General features: G+C 40.2%; 1 protein-coding gene across 1 annotated transcript in view; it reads right to left on the bottom strand.

Moving 5' to 3' along the window:
• Positions 1 to 1,889: 1,889 nt before the first annotated feature.
• LOC148830673 (forkhead box protein O1-A-like) overlaps positions 1,890 to 22,352 on the bottom strand; it is a 65,534-nt gene continuing 45,071 nt past the window's right edge. Inside the window, exons 2-4 of the mRNA XM_088920460.1 lie at positions 8,930 to 9,121; positions 6,869 to 8,083; positions 1,890 to 6,201 (exon numbers count right to left, since the gene is read on the bottom strand). Coding sequence (XP_088776586.1) covers positions 6,875 to 8,083; positions 8,930 to 9,121 — 1,401 coding nt within the window. The 3' untranslated portion in view covers positions 1,890 to 6,201; positions 6,869 to 6,874. The remainder of the gene's footprint in view (positions 6,202 to 6,868; positions 8,084 to 8,929; positions 9,122 to 22,352) is intronic.

Genomic DNA, 22,352 nt, shown 5'->3' with positions numbered 1-22,352 from the left:
GTAATTAGAATCAGATGGTTAAATAATTGTGTAACAAGTAAATAAAGACTGAGTTTGGGCAGCCCTGTCCTCTCTAGTGGTAAGATACTTTGTGGTAACTCTCTAGTGGTAAGAGTTTGGTCTTCACCATACAAATAAGTGGAATTGCTATGAAAAAAAAAAGATTTCAAAGGTTCTCAGAAAAAAAGTCAGTCTGGAGGGGGTTACGAATTTATAAACATGTGGGACTCCATCCAATCATAATCATTATGGAAAATATTCAAGAGTTTACCTAGGAATAGTTGTCCTACCAAGATTTGCCCAAGAACGATGTGGGTAAGCATCCAGGAAGTAACAAAGAACCCAAAAGTAACAACTCAGGCCTGAGTCGCAGGCCTCTCTCAAATTGAAAATGTCATTTTTCACATCTCAATCATAAAAAGACTGAACAGAAAAGGTTTTCATGACAGAAAATAGCAGGATGACTATCTCAAGGATGACAATGTTCATTTTAAAATCGACCAAAGAGCACCTGGTCAATTCAAAAGACTACTGAAGAATGTTCTCTTCATTCTTGATCTTTTTCTCAACATTGAGAAATGTTTTGTGTGGAGAAATCTTAACACTATCTCCCAAAACAAAAAGCTCGTCCCAAGCACTCATGCACGGTGAAGGGAGTATCGCTTTCGGGCTGATTTGCTGGATCGTCTGCCATCATAGACAGAAAAATGAATTGAGAGTTGTAACAGCAAATTCTGATGGAGAATATGGAGAATATCCATTTGTCAATTGAAGCTGAGCAGAAACCAGTTCATGCAGCAAGACAATGGTCCTAAACCTACAAGCAGATCTACAAGAACATGGAACAAATTTCACATTTTGGATTGACCAAGTCAAAGTCTGGACATAAACCACATTGAAATGTAAAGACCTGATGTGAGCTGTTCATGCAAGGAAATCCTCAAGTGTCACCGACTTGAAGCAGTTCTGACAGGAAATATGGATCAAGATTTATAAAAGCTGATGTGATTGATAAACAGTAACAGGAAATGTCTATCTGAAGTCATTGCTGCTCAAGGAAGTGCCACCAATTACTGAATCTAAGGGTTCACAGAAGGATGTTTAATGTTTGATCACTTTGTTGTAATTCAAATACAGTATGCTATGTCTCTGTCTCCCCTGAACTAGCGTTGATCTTAGTGGAAATTCTACCCTGTTATGCTATCTACTCATGTTGCTGTGCTGATTTCTCTTTCTCAGTGCACTAAGCATATGTTCACCGAGTATATCCTGGTAATTAATTAGTTATAAAATTAACAGTATCGTACAGTACATTAACAGTATCGTACAGTACATAACATGAATAACTCTTACTGATATGAAGCATTTGTTAATGGATTCTACATGGATTGTTTAAATGAATAATCCAACGACCATATCTATTGTAAGCAAATATATTGTGAATCTCCAACGTAAAAGTTCTTACTCTGAGCACAGGTCAGCTTTATGAACTAGACATAGCAGGTTTGAAAGTGTTTATTAAGAGTTTTATCACTATTTCCTGTATTTGATTGTAGAGCTTGTTGCATCTCAAGACAAATGAAAGCTTAATGGTGGAGTGCATCTGAGAAGCATGTGTGCTCTTTCATGTTCTTCGTATGCGAGTACTGATTTCATTGCCTTGAGCTGAGATGTGAAGACACAACTGGTGGTTCTGAAATAAATGGGTATACTGTATTGATTGAAACACCGCTAAAGCATTATGGAGGTTTTCATGATCACTCATTAATGGCCTTGCCAGCCAATACCTGAGTTTGTTCAATAAGGCTCTGTAGGGCTTACATGACCAGAACTGGGACATGGACACAAAGCTAACCGTGGACAAGGAAAGAAGACAAACACCAGAGGCAGTTTTTTGTGTAACATAATTTATGTACATGTATGGCTTCATACATTGACTGTAAAGATTGTTCTCCATTTTCAGGTTTATACTACAATATCATCAGGCACTTGCTTTCTGAGAAGCATTCAAGAAAGCACAAAGGTGTTTTTCAGATTTTTCAGTCATTGTTAGTGAAGCAGTGACATCTTTTGAAGACATTTTGCTCAATATCAACCAGCCTAGATTAGGACAGCCAAGTACTATTTACATGCCAGTTCCAGCCCAAAAAAAAATGTGTCTCAAAAAGCATCCCGCAAACAAAGGGATACTCACACTTTTAATGTTTCTTTTATGTCTTTTTATATAAACCAACACATTGCACAGTTAGTTTTTTTCTTGATTGCAAATCACATCTTAAAATTAAAATCAGTTACTGTACTTAAGTTAAGAAATGTAACAGTTTTAAAATAATACGTAACTTTTCTTTAATCAGCAAGGAGCACTGATTATAGAACCTAGAGATAACGAAGTGCATTTTTTCTCTATAAAAATTGGTCCAAATATTTACCCTCTGGCCAGATTGTCCAGCATACCACTAAACCATCTCCTTTTGCGTTATTAGCGTGAAACTTTTTTTCTGCGTTTTAAAGTTTTCTTATAAATTTCCGCTACATATAAGAATAACAGTGTCAGTTTACCAAAAAAAGCAGAGCACTTAAATCATTGTCCTAATACCTAAATATACTTCATTTTTTTCTTATATAGCTATCTGAAACAAATACATCTGTGACATAAAATATCTCAACAGCTCTATAATACAATATAAGATCTTTCTCATAAGTACAAACAAAAAAAAAAGAATTAAAGTACAAGAATGCATAGGTGAGATCATTAGCACATTTCACAAAGCAATCATTTACAAGTTTTTTAAACTGTAGAATTATTCCTTTACCATTTACATAAAGGACCTATAATGTCTATGGAGATCTTCAATTTTTAAATGAACTGATAAGTATGTGCATTTATGTACAGGTACGTAAGATTCTCAAGTGAATGTTGCAGAGTTCTCCCCTTTTTTGTTACTGTACACCTTGCTGCATTGGAACATTTGGGAATTGATGAAGGAATTGACTTCTTTTTCACCTGTTGATGTAAGGAAGAGGATTTGAAATTTGCAATTGATTGCATCAATCCTGAAGTGCTGTGTAATCTGACACTGACGAGGACGGGGGATTCACAACTCCTATCTTAAATATTGTTTTTCATTCTACAATACGTCACCTCTTAATAAGTTTACAACATATGGGAACACACCAGTTCAACACTTACTGTAATTCTAAAGCTGTGCTAATCTGAATAGATCCATACAATCTCCAGGACTATGTCCCTTGACCTTTAAGGCTAAAGACTTCCAGTCTGGAGATTTTTAAACAATTTTGAACAGTTTTAAACAAAGTTTGAACAGGGGAATAGGTGATACAGTGTTACACTTGCTGTTACACAGTGTACATGAGACACTGAGATCTTTTGACCTACAAATCGGGTGCCAAGTATTACATCCTCAGAGAGGGAAACCATACTACAATGAAAAAAAAGGCAGGCTTCAGACTGAGGTGGAATCTAATTCAGGATAGTCTTGGTAATGAAGAGAAAGCAATCATTATGGGAACATCTGCAAAACATACTGAGAGGTATTAAAAACACAGCAAATGAGTATTAAAACCAACAGTCATACTAATCCTCCTCAATGTATAATTTAGCTGCTTCAAGTTGAGAAACAGCTTTTGGACCATTGTCTCCACGTCATGATTCTTAATAACACCTTCTCTCAGCTTCGTCAATGTCAAATGTACCTGCACTTAAAAGTACAGAAATAAAAAAGGAGAAAAACTGGGTGCACCCTCTCCACATTGTGTTTTAACACAACGGAACAATCATTCAGGTATGAATGATGTATCCACCCAAAACCTAGACACACCACCCCATTCTTATTGCTGTTTTTATTAAACGTTCTCTGATTTGCTGCGGTAAAAAAGGATAACATAATAGATCACGTGTTTTGGGTCGATATAATCACTTGAGATCATGATAAAATGGGAATGATAAAACAAAACATTGATGTACATATTTTTTATTCATTATCGGATACATTTTCTAGCTCTTCATATGAACTACATGTTATATATAAATGTATATTTAGCAATAAACATTATGAGTTCTTTAAAAAAAGAACAAGTAAAAATGCAGTATACAAGCCACTATAAAGATATGTAACACTTCCTGGTACTTAACAGGGCTTAAAATAAGCAAAGTATCTATTTAACGCATGAGTCAAATTTTAAAGTCCATTTACAGCATCTGTTTGTCAGCATTTCGTATTACTCCTGCCTCACTTGATACTGCTAAATGTACAGAAGCTCCCGATACCCATGATGCAGCACTGGAGAAACTGGAAAAGTACAGGTTCAGTGAGGGGGAGAGGGGAGGGTAGTGATGTATTCCCTTCAGCTTCCAGAGATTTGTGTATGAAACAGGTAAAGAAAGTGCAGAGTCACAGAAGTATTTTGACAGAAGAAAATGCACAGGGAGGTAAACTGGAGAAAGTGCTGCAGCACAGCAACACTTTGGTGGCAATTTTCCCACCACTGCCTGTAAGAAGTGTAAGCTGACATTTTACAGGGGAAGAATGCTTGCTGTTTTTTATAAAAGGCAAAGAGAAAAAGCTCTAAGTTCCGGGGTACCAACCATGGGATTTGGATTGGAGAATGTCTCATCCTAACAGAACCACTGCAACTGAATAATGAGTGAGATGGAGGTCGGCCTTATGGCCTCTAAGATTCAGCAGCTCAGAGACAGGTACTGTATTGACCAGGTTCACTGCCTCACAAGGGGACGTAGACAAGCAATGACATCAGGGGACTCTCAGTTGCCCTTAGTTTCTAAGGGTGGCACATGGCCAGCAGAGCTGAGGTGCATTTTGAATTTTGCCGTCCAAGTTTGGCTAAACATAGGCTTTTGTAAAAGCAGGCTTGAGCAATATGTCTCTCCATACTTCAAAAATGGGAGACGATGGGAGACAGAACAACAGAGCCACAAAGCTCGCAGCAGCAGAAGAAAAAAAAGGACACCTTAATAAAAATCTTACTTCTCCATGATCCACCAGCCTAATTCTTTAGACATACTGGTACAACTTCTCTTTTGAAAGTCAACAATACCTAAACCTCAATCCCCCCTCCCCCTCTTTTCAGAATTTCGAAGCTGTTTGACAAGAAAAATTGCTTAGAAACGCAAACGTAAAAACTACACAACCTTTGGTGCAAGTTACGCATCAATACTAAAAAAGAGAAGCAAAAGAAAGAAATGGAATTAGTTTTCTGATATCTTCCATTATATGTATTTACAGAAAAAAGAAGCTATTTAACAGCCTCATTGAGAAGCACCCTCAAGTGTACAAACCAATTACACATGTAAAAACAAATATTGGTTCAGATCCAGTTAACGATGTCTGAAACATGACTGCTGCCCTGATTTTCACTGTGATTCTGTAAACTTACTGTACATGAAATTCAAATAACAACAAAATAAAATACACTCTAATGCAATACAACTAAATGGTTTCAAGAAAAATGGTGATGGGAAAACCTATCCAGGAGTCACTATAGACTCAAATATATTTCAGGCCTCACTTCTAAAATAGGCCTACATATTTACATGTGATGCTTTCTCAAAGGCTAATCCATAAAAAGATATTTTTCCCAACAGTCCTGATAATAGCACATTTTGCCTGTATGTATTGTACTGTATAAATAGATTAAGACATTTCCGTGTCACTGTTAATGATACCTTCAATGTTGACTCACGGAGGGGAAAAAACACATTACAAAGAAACAGAATAAAATGGGACCAAGACTGTTGGCTTGCGATTGTAGGCTTCATTAAAAAATATTTTGCTTTTTTTCTGTTTGTATGCAATGCTGTCATAGCTTGAACCCAGAACTAACAGGCACATAAGGAGAGCAAGTATCGCTCATTTCTGACTGTGAAAAACAACATAATGTAAATAAACTGAACTCTAACATTATGTAGTGAGTTTGGCACTTGGTTGCTATATAACTTCCAATGGCAGAGTCCTTATCTGGAGCAGCATATAACCTGCACACACTGGGCAAACATCCTGTACAGGAAAAAGTCCCTCACTGCCAAGTCTAGTGAGAAGAGTGAAAAAAAGCGTCTTTTTAAAATCAATCAAGAAAAAATGAGGGATGATGGACTCTTTGGATTGCTTTTTCCATTTTCCTGATGTAGGTCCAGTCCAGTCTGAGGTGATATTTTGATATAACCTGTACAAAAACAAAAAACAATGTCAGTAACTGTGAATAGAAGTAGGTTTTTGCCAAGTATACTTTAAAGGAAATTTACAGTGAAGGCATCAACATGTGTATCAGGGAAGCTGTCTTACTTAAAAACAGCACACAGAAACTCATTAGCTGGTATTTCTGTTTGCTTTGAAGCACTCAGTCCATCTATGTCAAAACAGTTTTTCTTATTAAGCTAATGGCCCTGTGTACAATGTAACTGCAGTTGTCATCCGCATAAATGCATATATAAAAATATGTCCCTGTTTATACGATGACACTGGAGACACATTTAATGAATTTGAAGTCATGAATAAACTCCAAATATTCCACTTCTTTTCTACAGTTAAACTAGTCCACAGCTGTCTGCTATTGTGTCTCATTTCTGAACTTGTACTGATGACACATTTGTGAAAGCTTTGTTGTTTTCTGTTTTCTAGCAATAAAAGTGACCAAATTTCACTACTGGCCCTGCAGGAGAGGAGGTATTACAGGATAATGTGCTGTGCAAGCAATCAACATCTATTTTTATTTGTGCAGATCCAGAACCATTTTTTTTTCACAATTCCACATTGCACAGAAGCTTTAAACACTTTCTCAATGGAAGAATGTCCAGACATTAGGGATATGTATGATTTGAAGTCTAACTTACCCGGCTTTAGCCTGATACCCAGCTGTGGGTGGTAGTCTTAACGCCATGAGGAAAGCCCTGTGTGGGCACCATGGGGTCAAAATTAAAGTCTAATGAGTCCCCGTCCATCAGCGTGTCATGAAGGATGGATTCCATGTCGCACTCGAAGCGCTCAATGGACATGTCATCCAGGTCACTCGGCAGCTTCTCCTGGTGGGCAGAGGGGATCACCATACGGCCATAGCCGTTGCTGCTGTTGACTGTACAGTAGGGGGGCAGGGGATTCATGTGCAGGGACTGACCCAGAGGCAACTGCAGGGGTGTCTTTACAGTGGAGAGGCGGCTTAGGCCCACGCTGTGGCTCATGGTGGTCATGGGGTGGGTTAATGGTCGACCATTCATGGCCGCCGGAGACTGGCTATGCACAGCATGTGGGTGTGTATGTGCATGCGTATGGGCACCACTTGGGCTCATCATCTTTCCGTGAGTAGGCTGTCCCCCGCTGTAGGTTGACATCACTGAGTTGGTTGGCATCATAACGTTGGGAGGTCTGCCACTAGATTGGGACACCACAGTGTCCACCGAAGGCATGATGTCAGCATGAGAGTCCGGGTCTGAAGTGAGCAACTCTTTGAGGAGTCCGGTATGGCAGCTGTACTGCCCCATTGAAGGTCCAAAAGCTGGCTTGCTTTCCGGGAGGGTTTGCATAGGCATGGGAGACAGAGCGTTCATCCCAGCCTGTCCGTACAGGCACTTGCGGTAGTCCTGCTGGGCCTGGGAGCCCAAGTTAACGGTGCTGGGGGAGCTGTAAGAGGGATAGCCAGGACTAGGCTGCATCATGGATGAAGGGGAGGATTGGGATGAGCTGCTGGCAGCCACCTGGGGGTTCTTGGGAGAGAGGAGATTGAGGTTGTCCAGCAGGTTTTCCATGACGTTCTCGGAGCTGTGGTGGCTGATGGAGCCGGTCATCTCAGAGAGGCTGGGCAAGGTGGCCGTCATCTTGCTCGAAGTGTTGGGATAGACCATGTGCACGTCAGGCTCGCTCAAGTCATCCTGCTCAGGCATGAAGGGGGAAAGGCGCCCGCTGATGGTGCTGGCGTTGGAGCTGGTACGTGGACGGAAGGTCGTCCACGCATCAAAGTCGTCATTGCTGTGGGAGTTGGGACTTCCAGGCCACTTGGAGTACTGGGAGTTGGGGCTGTCTGCTCCTCCATCCTGCCCACTTTGATGAGCCATCTAGAATAAAATATAAGTATGTAAGAAAGGAAAGATACCACATAGCATCTGTTCGTTATCTTGTGCATGGGCAGTATAGGCATCCTTTCTGAAACACACTCAGCTCAAGTACAGTAAAGTTCTGGCTGAATATGTGTCGTAATGCAACTACACCATATCCAACTAAAGTGCATAGCTGTCTTCCTTCACAATGCAGCAAGGTGGCCCCTGTTTTCAAACAGATATACCGTATACTGCAAATCTACAAAGCGACTGATTATTTGGGTGCAGTGATCTGAAAAGCATTAAAAAGGACAGACTCTGAGGCTCTTATTTAATTATTTACCTACAGTACAAGACATCAGATTGTTTCAAAGAAGTGAAGTACCATAAGGATTTTTAACTATGAGCAAGTATACCCCTCTACCAATTTTCTAAATGCTTTATCTAGGGTCGCAGGGGAGCCAGAGCCTATCCTGGCAAGAAACTGACATAAGGCAAGATACAACCTGGACGGGATGCCAGTCCATCACAGGGCATACACCGACAGAAACACAAACACTCACACCGGAGCCAAATTTCCTAGAAGCCAATTAACCTACCAGTATGTCTTTGGACTGTGGGAGGAAACTGGAGCACCCAGAAACCCATGAGGACAATGATACACATAGCACACCAGGAACTGAACCCAAGGCCACATTCCTGTAAAGTTACAATGCTAACCACTGCCCCAGAATGCTTCGCTCTAATAATTACATTCCTGCAATTTTAAGTGTGAGCTGCCCAAGTGTCACTTAAAACACCTTAAAGAAAACAACATCCAAATGATCGAGCAAACATTCCATGCAGGTCTGTATGGCATTATACCTTTTTTTTGGCAGCTCGTCCGCGGCTCTTAGCAAACTTGCTGTTGTTGTCCATGGATGCGGCTCGGCGGCGGGGAGACTTGCCACTCTTGCCCCCTTCTGGGTTCAGCATCCACCAGGAGCTCTTTCCAGTCCCCTCGTTCTGCACGCGGACGAAGCGGCTATGCAGTGAGAGGTTGTGTCGGATGGAGTTCTGAAAACACACAAGAAGAGACACGGTGAACCACTTTCCACAGCTGAAATGCTGCGTGAGTGTCATAAAAGAGCAGCCTTTCATGCTATGCACAAGCCTAAACTACCAGACCTTTGCGCTTTTGCATGGCTCCATTTTGGTTTTGGTGCTGTATCAACAGGTTTCTCTGAGCAACCTGTTAACAATGCAGGGTCCTGTATGGTACTGTAGACAAAAGAAAATGGGTTTCCTGATAGAGGTTAACATACAATGATGTAACAGTCTTATGTTTTACATCTCATTGGGCAGCTACGTGCATCTACAGTATATTTGTGAGGAAATGTTCATTTGATATCTTTAATGATTATATGAATAACTGCCAAACTGATTTATGTAAGAATCTGTACAAAACACCATTATTCACAATCAGTAGACTAGTCCAGAGAACACTGGTTTTGTGAGAGACCTGTGGGAGACAAGATGGTCACCATACCAGCCCAGGACTTATACATTTCACAAACTCCATAAAAACAATTACCCAGCTGACTGACTGTGGCTTGCCACCTCTGTGAAAGCCATCTACATGGTGATCTGTGGCCTTTTAAAAGAAAGCATGCTAACAGCCAAGACACAAGATCTCCACCTCTAATCGAAGGCCAGAGAACATCTGAGGTGACAGTAGAGATAGTAGAGGAGGTTTTGCCCTTGACAAACCTAACAGAAGACAATGTTAGCCTACAGTACTTCAACGCAAGAATGCCTTAGGTGCAGACTGAGGCAACCTTACTGCTCATTGATACATTGCCAAAGCCCTTGAATTGACAGTTTTTCTGGTTCTGAAATCTACTCCATAGGTATCAAAGTGGTGGACAGTGTAAGACCACATAGTGCTAAGACTGCAATGGCAAGACTTCAAGAAAGGTTGTCAAGATCTTGCTGTGACCAAATTTACATTCTGTCCTGTGTTCAACTGAAACATTCAAGACAGTAACTCACTATTGCCACTGACAAAAGGCAACCATAGCCAGCTGCCTGGAGCTGCACATAAAAAGTGGGAGAACATCCCACAGGAGTCTGTCCAGAGGCTGATCAGGAATATGCTTCAAAACTGTCATGTCTTTGTCAATACACAGCAATATTATACCCTATACAAACTCTGCAGTATTTTCTTTTTGATAATTTCATGATTTATACTGAAAATTTACAGTGACTCACTGTTGTATACTTTTGTTCACATTTTCTATAATTGCTTGATACCCAAGCTTAAAAGATTTTATTAAATCTATCAGACCTAAGCATTACATTTCTCAAGTACATCAGTACATATTAGCAATTCAAATTAGCCAACACCCCCTCTGGACCCGATATTATCTCTTTAATAATGAGACAAAACCTTTCTTGCATGTTGAGTTCTGGAAATAGAAAGGCAAAGACAGCATTTAACATATTCATATACTGCACAAATGAAACAGGAAAAAAACATATACATTTTTGTCTACTCTTGTGTATATGGGAGCATATACTTGCTTACCCTAATGTACACTTTCTTTTAATTTATAATAGTGGTTATCTTAAAAACTAAAAACTTTGCGCAAAAGCTGGCCTGAATGAGATTTATCGTGTGCTGTATAAAGCAAAATACACTTTAATTCTGAAAAAAAAAACAGGGTCTGTACATTAACTTGCAGTACTCTTCATAGCAGCTGGGTACTAATCTTGTATAACCACACCTCATTATAGAGCTAAATGCTACCAGTTGTGTCTAATCCCAGGAGTGCAGAGTAATGGCCTCAGGCGCTTGAAAGACTGCTAAATGGCACTCCAGCACAGAGAGGTGCACACGTGGCAGGGACCCTCTCTGGAAAACACCCAACCTAATGACAGTGCACAGTACCTGTGCATATATACAGTATTCTCCATGCTATATAAACTATACTGCTGGCCGCCATTTTACGGTCTCTGTGAACCACTGCGCCTAGGCTTTGAACGTTCAGCCCAAACAAAAGTAAAGAAGCTGCTTGCTTGCTTGAAGAATTCAGTTTTCAGAAGAGTTTCATTACAAATTCCCAAGACCAGCGCTTGAGTATTTAAAGGCCAGTGTAACCTTACACATCTAAGTATTGGTTTGTGTATAATACATAAAATATACTGTCTGTGTATAGCCACAGACATTGGCACTCCCATTACCAAAAATATTACATTCCAATTAATAAACATTAATTATTAGTGTAAAAAATCTTGTTACCCTGTTATTTGGTTATTTGGCAACAGTAGCTTCTAGGATTATTGAATGCTAATTCACAGGTGTTAGTTAAACTGTAGTGAATTATATAATAACAAACTGAAATTTGAGTTTAAACAAGAACCTGTCAGCTACCCTCTTATGTTTAAGGCACAGGATGTGTGTACCTCTCTCTAAAAGCATCATGGACTTTCCATGTAAATGCTCATATCACATTAACCTTAAAGCACCCAGCACGATGGCATAAAACAACTAAAAGACTCTTAAATCCCTAGCCCTCACATGAACTGTAAAATGTAGACTCTTCTACTCCTCCCAGTGGCTGGTGTTTCCAAATCAATCACCAGAGAGAGACTGTTCCCAAGTCAGTGCCAGAGAGTTACCAGAGAGAGGGTATTTAAGGTCACTTAGACAGATCCGGAGCTGTCTTTGTGCACTGCCAACAATAAAACCCATTTTCCTTAACAGAAACTTGTTACTGTTTTTCACACACAGCGACAGCAGTGTGGGGTGGGGGGGACAGGGCGGCTGTAAATGAAAAGTAACAACTTTTTAGATAAAAAATTTGGAAAAAATCATTTGGCAGGTTGAGGAGTCGCGGAACAATAACAATAAAAGCACAATATATGTATACATACAAATCCCCTGCTGTTAATGATATTTTGTCTACAGAACTTTTTCCAAACACAGGCTGACGAAACTCCTCTTGGCAGTAGTCTGACAAAAATGGAGGAAGGGATGGGAGGAGGGGTGGGGGTGGGGGGGTGAAACAGTGTGGGGGTGTTGATGAACCGGTCATAGTAGCGTTGTGGTTGTGGGTTTTTTTTCCTTCTTTTGAAGCAAAGCTTCTACTTTTCGACTGTGAGGCGTTTCACTCTGCACAATGCCGGGCTCTTAGTCACATGCGTAAACATCTCATTTCTTTCCACTACAGTGCAGCCGAGTGGTGCCAAGACAACAGGCGGGCAGTCCGGGCTTGTCGAGGGGGAGCTCGCAGAAAAAAAAATGCTTGTTCAGAAAGAGTTTTTTTTTGGGGGGGGGGGGCTGGTACAGACAAACACTTGTGTGGTAGCAGACGCTGCACGGTTTTCTCCTGCGGCCAGAAAAAGGGCTGAGGAATGCCTTGGCAAGAACATCTCTGCATACACAGGATATTCCAGGAGAGACAATGAACCTCCTGTTTACTCCAGTTCTCACAGGCTAGCACAACCTCGCCGAGTCCTGATCTTGTGAACTCCAAAGGGGGCAATGCCCACGCAGAGATCTGGTTAAACAATTCCCAAACGCGATAACAGTGTTTGATCTTGGAAGCCGTGTTTCGACGATGGCCTTTAATCCCCCCCCCCCCCCGCTCCACCCCACCATGATCTTGGGAGTGGTGCTCGAGCAGACTAGGCCTCTAATGATGGCCTTTAATCACCCCACTGCGTATTTATTTAGTTTGGGGACAGACAGCTGCTTTGAAAAGTCCCGCTTTGGCTCTGTGAACGCTGAATGATACTGCTAATGTATAATATACCATTGCGAACAGCAATACTGTATTATTCCTTGTATCGACATCTTACTGACAGATTCACTTAAACCTGAGGTTTGAAATCCAAGAAAAGGAGAATAATTACTTAACCTACTTGATATTAAACTAGACTATCAGCTCAAACATAATAATCAGCAGCAGGCTGCAGCCTGTGTAATGAATGAACACCAGGGGCCTGATTAAAAAAAAAACATTATAAGGCGCTTCTGCTGATTTTGCAAAACTCACTATTGAACTGGAATTTGAGGGTTCAGCTTATTTCAGACCTTCGGCTTTCAAATAAAGGCTGCTGTTGTAAACACGCCCCTACCTTACTAAAGCCCCCGAAACAAGAATCTGGGCTAACTGTCTAAATAAAAATGCCATAAAATTATTGAAAATGCAGTGAAGAGATGGGGTTGCAGCACAGCCCAAAATCCAATCCCAGAATGCTCTTGAGACAGCTGGGTTGTGTAAATTTGCACTGGAACCACAGACTGACTCATTTCAATCAGTGCACCATAGAGTGAGGACCTCCTGAAAAATGAGCTGCGCGATACTGATCTTCACCCCCTGTTTGTCTGGGAAATGTAAAACAACAAACAGAAACAAAAAAAAATGCCCATTTCATGTTCTCCCTGATTACTTTTAAATGTGTTTGATATAAAACTGCCATTCAGAAAGGCTGAAATCTTTTGTTTTGCTGTGCTCTCATCAGATCAGGCTAAAACTCAAAACACTGGTGCCATGTCTGGCTCAAAGGGTGAGGGCCACTAAATAAACCTTTAGACAAGCAGACACATCCTGTTTTTTTAAATAATTTTCTAATACTCATCATAAACTCCAGATTTTATCCATTTTTTAAATGCTTTATCAGTACAGGGTTGCGGGAGAACAAGAGCCTATCCCAGCAAGCCATAGAGATTATTTCAAAGCACCAAGTATGCATGTTTTTAAGAGTAGGGGGAGAGTGAGATCACAGAGTATTTTCCTTTATGGTACACAAGCTTAGCAGGCAGTAGTACTGTAAACCCAGACTCCAGTCGTTGGTCTCTTAACTCAAGAAGGTGGCAGCACCACACCAGCTGTGTCCCCGTCACTACTGTCTGGGTAGATGAAGTCTGTGCATTGCATTACATAATTGCTGAAACTCGCAGAAGTGTGAACAAAAACAATTAAACTGACAGGAAAGATTCTCTGCTGGGGTTACTAGAAAGTCCCACAGGCAGCTACGGGGCACCACCCTTTTTTTAAAAGAAAAAATCTTGTAGATGAGAAAGGGTGTGGCTGTTGTTATATACTTTTGTGTGATTAGGTCACCATGAGTTACTACAATCCCTTTCATAACAGCATTCAATCATTCACTTCCTGCTGAACACCCGGCCTCACCTCTGCCACCCTCTCCGCCACTCACAGTTCCACCCAAGTCTTCAACATCAAAAAGCCGCAACGAAAAAAAGTCACCCTTGGGGTTCACAAAAACACTGAACACCACGTCACTCCGAAAAGCTGTGGTGGAAATATTTTGTTCTTTTTTATTAAATAGAAGAAGACAGGAAGGAGAAACTTACACAAAAATGATAAAGAAAAGAAAAAAAAATCATTTCTGTCTTGTGCGGGTTTCCGTTCAAACCCGCATAGCAACGCCATACCTCAAATTGCCTCCACAACAACAGAAGAAAAATATGATCTCTCAGCTTTTTAATTTTTTGACTTTCACGCATAATGTTCCTCCACATTTCGCGTGAAAACAAGACTGACAAATGGAACACTTTCTGCCATTACAATGAGACCTGAATCTGTACAAAAATACCAGTCCTCTTTCCAAAAACAACAAAATACACTTTAATTTCCACAGAAGTGAAATTACATAGTAAAACCAAGTGACATTTTGTTCTTTAAAATCTGAATATCATTTATGCTGTACACAACTTCCAGTAACTTTTACTGTCTGTGTTCAAATCCAAGTTAAAGATACCCATTCTCTATGTCTCTCATCTGACCCATTACGTCTACTGCGGCCAGCACACGTGCTCCCTCTACTCCTAATCTGTGAGCTTGAATTAAGTTGTATTTACTGTATATGGAGTTCATAACATCATTTCAAAATGAGGAGAAGCACCAGCCCCTACCAGTTATTTAACTCAGCGTAAGAACATGAATTTGTAAATCACTCTTATCACATTTCTTGAATCTGTAGATCACTCTCATCACATTTCTTAGTGCTCACATGGTGTTCCATAGGGCCAGGTAATAATCATATGTCAATAACATCCATTTTTGCAGCTGCATTATTGGGGCTTGGCTTTATCTCCTGGATTAGTCTTACTTGAATTATATTCAGATGCTGTGTGTGTATTTGTGTCGATGTGTACCCTAAGATAGACTGGCATACCATTCAGAATTGCTGCTGATACTAGTGGGGATAGGCTCCAGCTCCCCAGAGACCCTGTATTGGATAAAGCGGTTAGAACAGATTGATATTTGAATATGTACATACCGTAAATAATTCACATATATTTTACACTAGATCCCATTATAACCCAATAGCTTGCAGTGCTTTATGATGATGATCAAATTTGAAATTTCTTTAAGAAATACAAATACTATAGATTACTACGATACTGTATGTACTTTAGAATCTGTATTCCAAAGACTTTTGCTTTTTGAATTATTTTGTCTTTTCTGAATCTGTTCTCAAAAGCATTTTTGCTCCATTTGTATGTGAATCTTAGATAAAGGACCTGAAGTATTACAATATTACTTTGTCACTATTCAGTTTTTGAGCCATTGAAGAGACTTTATAAATTCTTTATACTAAGCACTAAAATAAATTAAAACATCAACTGTCACACTAGTAGAATAACCTGTTGAAAACCTATATCCATCCAAGCCATTTTAGTTTCAGTTTACTGCTTTCATTTTTACATTTTATACTATGTGCGGTACTGTGGTGAATACAGTGTAGGCTCTACATTGCTTCTAGTATCACTTAATAGCAAATGAGCAAATTAAGATAATGGCATAAAGTGGGAAATCTGATAGACAACCATGCAATCAATGATGAAACCCTCAGGATGAAGATTACTTGTCACAAAGTAGTTACTTTTTCTAATCATTTTTCCCCCATCACAGTCTCCCTCCCCAATCTCTTCTCTGTACCTAAAGTGTTGCTATGGTAACCGCAACAATTGCAGCTAAAGCCATTCAGCCCATTATGGTTTCATTTAGAGCAGAGGGCTGATGTTTTAGGGTTCAGGTGAACACGAACTAGCAGATTGTATTCTTCAGACTGTGTGGAGGAAACGGGGAGAAATGTACAGTTGCTTGCTTAATTTTCAGGATAATGTGGAATGCAACTTAAAAAGAGCTTAGAATTTTCAACAGAAGCTCTCCCAGTGTAGGCCCCAATTTTATCTTTCCTCCATTCTGAAGAAAAGAGGAAAAATAAATGCTGCAGAACCTAAATGAAACATAAATGCACTGTATAACCAAGAGAAACATGCTGTTCCCAAAGCTGTTTTAAATGCCCAACAGTACACAAAAGTAAAAAAATACTATTCCAGGATTGTATTCAAATCTGTTATTACAGAAACTAAAACAGGTTTCAGTAGTACGGTAAATTCTAATTTAGACAAACCAGCAAATTAATATAAATATCATATATAATATAAGCTGTAACTAACGACAAATACTTTATTGTTTGGCATTAGCTAGACTGGCTGAGAAAACGACAGCCCTGGCCGAAGGTCAGAGCTGTCACATCCCCCAGAAGGATCCCCAAAACTCAGATGTCTTTAAACACAGAGCTACTGGAACATGAGCTTTGTTTAAGCGAGTCGGGTTTGGATGTAAAGTTTCGCAGGAACCGATCGTCAAATGCGTGGAGTAAATGAGAAGTACTGATGCTGCAAGCGTGAACTTCCGTCTGATTGAATGGTTTGGGATATGCAATGTTTCCGAGGAACACCAATGGGAGGATGAAGTGAATAAAAGGCATGAAGGATGCAGACGATGGAATGCGAACAGGTGGCAGTACAGCGTCTGAATACCACATAGGAATTCTACGGTAAGGGGCAGAATGGAATGAACCTGAAAGAGTAGCCTGAGTTGAACTGTACTGATCCGGAAGCTGGACACTTACTGGTAGTAAATCACCGCTTGCTTAAGTTTTCTAGAACTGAGTGGAAGAAGATGCATTCAAAGAGAAGAGGCGGGAAAGCGACTCTTCGTCCTGGCTTGGAGGAGGTACCACGACACAGCTCAGGTCTAGCAACGTGAAGTGCGAGAGACTGGAACACTGATTTTTAGATTTTGATATCTAACATATGGATTGAATGTGAGTATTTACATGTAAGAGAGCAGAAGTGCAAGACTACAATTTGACCTCCTCCCAGTCTCCAGTTTCAGAACATCATACAATATGTAGATGAACTGAACTTTAAGCAACTGATAAACAACTTCCAGGCACGAAATTTAGTCTAGATCTTAAGACAATGTTAAAGAAGGTGCTCAGCATGGTTTTCATGAAAAAGAATATAGATTTATTATCATTTTGCTCTACAAAAATACAGATCTTCTAGGATTATCTGTTCATTTAAAACAAAATGGCTAAACTTTCAGTAAACGGATAAAAAAGGAAAAACTGAGTCAAAACATAAAAAACTGGAATGTTTCAGTCTTTTGTACAGCAATGTATTTTTGATATTTCCTGGTTCCTACAAGCATCAAAGAGGTCAGGTGAATAGTAAGTAAAAATAATGGTCATGTAAACAAGCTGTCAATGTTTCAAATTAAAACAATGATTTCAAAGAAAAGGGATGCACAGTGGTCAAAAACATGACCTCAAACATACAGCAGTCAATATAGATTATAATTACAGTAACAAACAAGTTCCTAGCTTTGACCTTGCAACTGCAAAGATACCGTTATTTGCCTTAAGACCTCTCCAGCATAACTCCTTTGGAGTTGGCACCTATTTATTGGCTCAGAATGAGTAGAAGTTTGAAGAGTGAAACTTGCTGGAAGAAAAAACAAAATCAAAGCAGGCCATTCGCACACCAAGAGGTTTTAGAACTTCCTGCGCAAACATGGGCCTAATTAAGGATGGTCAGTATGGGCAGTGTGAGTAAGAGTCTGTCTCCGTGACTCACTTCCCTACATCTGGTGCACAGTCCCTGTGTGATGTACACTCCCTTGGTGTCCAACACTGCAAGCTGTTGGAGAAGGAGTTGATATACCACTGCTGCACCAGCCATTGGCAAAGGGAAAGTTCCTGTCACCGTAGAGACAAGCTATCCCGATCCCTGCCACCACTGTCTGGAGGGGCTGACACTGTCCGCATGTCAAAGAGACGCCCCCCTGCTCACAGTGCATTTGCATCCTGAAATGCTGATCAATAGCATTATCCTCTACAGCAGGGGTGGGGAACCTTTTTTCTGCCAAGGGCCATTTGGATATTTATAACATCATTCGCAGGCCATACAATATTATCAATTTAAAATTAGCCTGCTATATTTGGTCAAACATTTAATTAACTCACCCCTAATGTGATGGCTAGAACTGCTTCTCTTTGGTGAGGCGTGTGATGTTAGCTGGTATTGATGATGTTGCTACTTGCAACTGCTTTTCCAGGTTTGCGTCGGTCAGTCTGGAGCGCAGTCGATCAAACAGCCACTTGCTATCATTGAGTTCCCCGACAGGTTTTCCCTTCATCTCCATGAACTGCTTGACTTCATCCCGCAGTTCGTAAAACACAGTGTGTTAACACTTTCACAACGTGTACACTCCCAGCCTGCCTGGCACTGACTGTCCTCCGAGTCACCGCAATACAGGCAGACGGGCCGTGGACAGCTGACGGGAAGCATGCGTGTCTGTCCCGTCATGTTATCACGATATCACGATAAAATTTTTCATATTAGTCGATATCGATAATTATCACGATAAATGTCAAATCATTATTTCTTTCAAGTTTAAAGGCAGATTTTTTCTCCTGAGTGAAAGTTGAAAAACCAGACAGTTAATTGGTCAATTAAACAACTCTTTATTTTAAGAACACAACACTTGCCAAACAGCAAAAACATTAAACAAATCTGTTAGCTGCCCGGTCTGCAACACGTTACGCGCACTCGTGCAGTATTTTGTGAGCATGCGCAAACATGCAAACAGAAACATATATATCGAACTTTTGTTAAAATTATATCGAGGAAAATTATATCGCGATAATTATCGCCCATCTCTACGCCTGCGGTTGCCTTGGCAGGGCCAGACCAAATGATTTCGCGGGCCTTATACGGCCCGCTGGCCGGACGTTCCCCACCCCTGCTCTACAGCATCAAAACCAGGAGCCACTCTAGACCTCAAACATTTCCTTCATATGGGAACATTCTCATTTTTTATGAAATTGAATTATTTTCAATTAAGATGTACTGTAAAGAGATTGGGTGCAGCTGTCTCTGCCTCTCAAATTTGCCAGATATCATCAGTCAGTTTCCCCGATTTTCACTTGTTTTCCCGTTCTTTAGCTCTTAAGGGGATGCACTTTTTTAATGTGGTAGACCAAAAAAAAAAAAACAAGTAAAGCACAGACATAACTTTAAAGAACTTCTGTCTTTCATATTATATTTTATCAAAGCACTTCCCTTTTCAAGGAAAAATCTCTAAACATGATCTCTAAGCTAAAAATCACTCTCTGCTTTCCGCGTTCAGCTTGAGTGAGGTGATGAAATGTGTATCCACAAATGTTAATATGATAATATTTGCATCAGAGTTTCCTGTCTGATAATCAAGATGTTTCATAATATACGTACTGTAGTATGTCCTTTCTCACGATCTTAATTTGTTGGTACAGTAAGTATGAAGCTTCAATGAACTTTATACTAAGGGCATGATTTACTTTATTTTCTAGTAAAAAATCCTTAAAATTTCATTAACTCTTGAAAGTTTAGAAAGTGCCCACCTCTACAAAAATGGTTGAAAATACACATTATCACCTGCCATTTTACTTAAAGAGCCTATAGGAAAAGAGAAAAAATACACCTTTATTACCAGATGTTTTTAGGGTTAGCACTTCACAACTTAGTCAGAACTCAAAGGTGTTCACAAACCAATCACTGCTCAGTGATGTGCGGACACAGAAGATGTTTTCAATCCTGTACACTTCCTCCTTCACAACATTGCAATGTACACAAGCTCTCTCACAATTCATTAACTTTTTGCTACAACCCTCGCTACACAGTACAGAGAGAATATGGTGAGGTGGTCCAGCTGCTCACGTTATAGAAATCTGTTGTAAGAGGGGAGGGGTATTTATGTAACACAGCAGTTTCATGGCTGACACCAAAAACATGCAACTGAAGTTATAATAGGAGCCATTTAGGTCAGTACTCCTACCCCACACAAATAGTACTTTCCTTGCCAGGTATAAACATCTGCTACATTCAGCATTAGTTCAGCATTTTACACTGTTCAGTCCTTGAAACTCACCATCAGGTATATAGGTCACAATAAGTCTGACTGGCTTCATATACAGTACAGAAAACATTGGAGATTTGTGTTCATAAAACTGCTGAATTTGAAATCCACCACTCACTGTTTCTTTTTCTGTATGTGTGTTTGGGCGCATGCATTTGGCAGCAGGACTTTGAAGGCAAGAACCAAGAAATACAGGAGAACAATAACTACTACCTTACCAATTTGTAGGAATTAATCCAAATGATTGAAGTAGTCTTCTCATATAAGATGAATGATATTTACTGTCACTGCCTTAGTAATTAAACTCCTAATTATTGCAGGTAATCAAAGCTACGTGTTTATAAAGGTCAACCTTCACTTTTTAGGATTTCTGTAGACTCATCCACCTCCATCTCCACTTATTTGCTGATTGAGGTATAATAAACATCACACAGGTGAAAAGAGAAAAGCAGGGAAACAACTGTAACGTAAAACTTCAAAAAGAATAATCCACATCCTCCATACCCTATGACTGTTTTCGTAGCATTTACTAGGTGCTTTAGGTGTTTCGTGTTTCAAAGCATAGCAGGAGAGGTTTCGCTAAAGAAAAACAACTTACTGTACCTCTGCCACCGAAAGAAACGGAGAAAAGGAAAGAAAGTCTTTTGTTTCTGAAAAGCCTCTAATTAAAACATACACACTGGCTTCCTTCGGGGTCAGGGCTTGGAGAGGCTTCCCACAGGAAACAACCAGAGAAGAGGGAAGCTGCTGTCCTGCAAAACCCTGCACAGCCCGAGCAGGCCTCACTCACCCTACACAGGGCCTGCTAAGACAGAATGCTGTGATTGGCAGGTCGGACTTAAGGACTTGGACTCTAAGGACTCCAGGAGACTCCAGGGAACCCGCTTATGTGTCAAAAGATCAGGCTCATCTTTATCACAGGGTGGGTATGGAGTCCTAGCTATCTTCTCTCCCCTGCAAAGGTTGTTGAAGGCAGGGCAGGAAAGCTAGGGCTGGGACTGCCTGCACGACGGCAGCTGTAATTTACAAGCTGTGGAATAACCACCCAATTGTTGAAACAATATCAATGGAATAATATAGAAAGGTGGCTGCAATCTTTCCAGAGAGTTGAATCTGCTGTGCTAAGTAGTGCTGCTGCCTCTAAACAGAAAATAAAACAAAATCCTCAAAAAAATGCATAATGGTACAAAACCAGGGAACTTCCCAATATAATAGGGTTGATTAAAAGCATATAGTTCCCCAATTATGTACTTGTTCAGTAAACAAGACACATAATGTACTGTCCTAATAGGTGTAAAAATTATTTTCTAGGCAAATAAGCACTGCACCTTGATTTTCCCAGTCAGATCAACAGGCTACTTCAGGAATTCATGCCTTGTGAAGGAACACAGGCAGCAATACTGATCTAAAATTGGAATCACATGAGCAAAAAGCTAACCTTTTTAGCCATGTTGTCGAAGATGATAGCCTGGCTACATTCAAGACGCAGCTGGACAAGATCCTTGGATCAACTAAACAGGCTACATGGTCCAAATGGTTTCCCCTCATTAGAAACCATACTTATGTTCTTAACAATTGTAAACAACTCCAGCATCTAGAATATCTACTGAGCACTGGCCACAGGGGCAACACATGTTAATCAGCTGTGCAGACAAGCCAGTAGAATTTATTGTAGTTATACTGGAGCAAAATCGAGCACAGCTCCTCTTTTTCTAATGCCTTGGAAACCAAGACACCTAGAATCGTGTTCTGAAACTGCAAGGTGAAATGCACTACTGCGAGCATCAACTATGAGAGAATAAATAAAAATATCATGGCAGTACTACTTGTGCTGTGTGGAAAAACATTTTTCACAACAGCTATCTCGTCTATATGGGGAGCCAGACAGGCCTTAAGATATCCAGGCATGTTGGGAATTCAGTTTATTCTGAAAAACAAATGCCTCATCTGAAACTTAAAAGCCCAGTCACAACATCTACAAAGATACCAGCAATAGATCTTTCAAGAGATGTCAAAACATTTGT

Source organism: Atractosteus spatula, chromosome 7 (genome assembly GCF_055471065.1).
Source record: "Atractosteus spatula isolate fAtrSpa1 chromosome 7, fAtrSpa1.hap1, whole genome shotgun sequence".
In the NCBI taxonomy this organism is placed as follows: domain Eukaryota; kingdom Metazoa; phylum Chordata; class Actinopteri; order Semionotiformes; family Lepisosteidae; genus Atractosteus; species Atractosteus spatula.
Note: the sequence above shows the minus strand (reverse complement) of the source record. Positions and strands in the feature narration are given on the sequence as shown.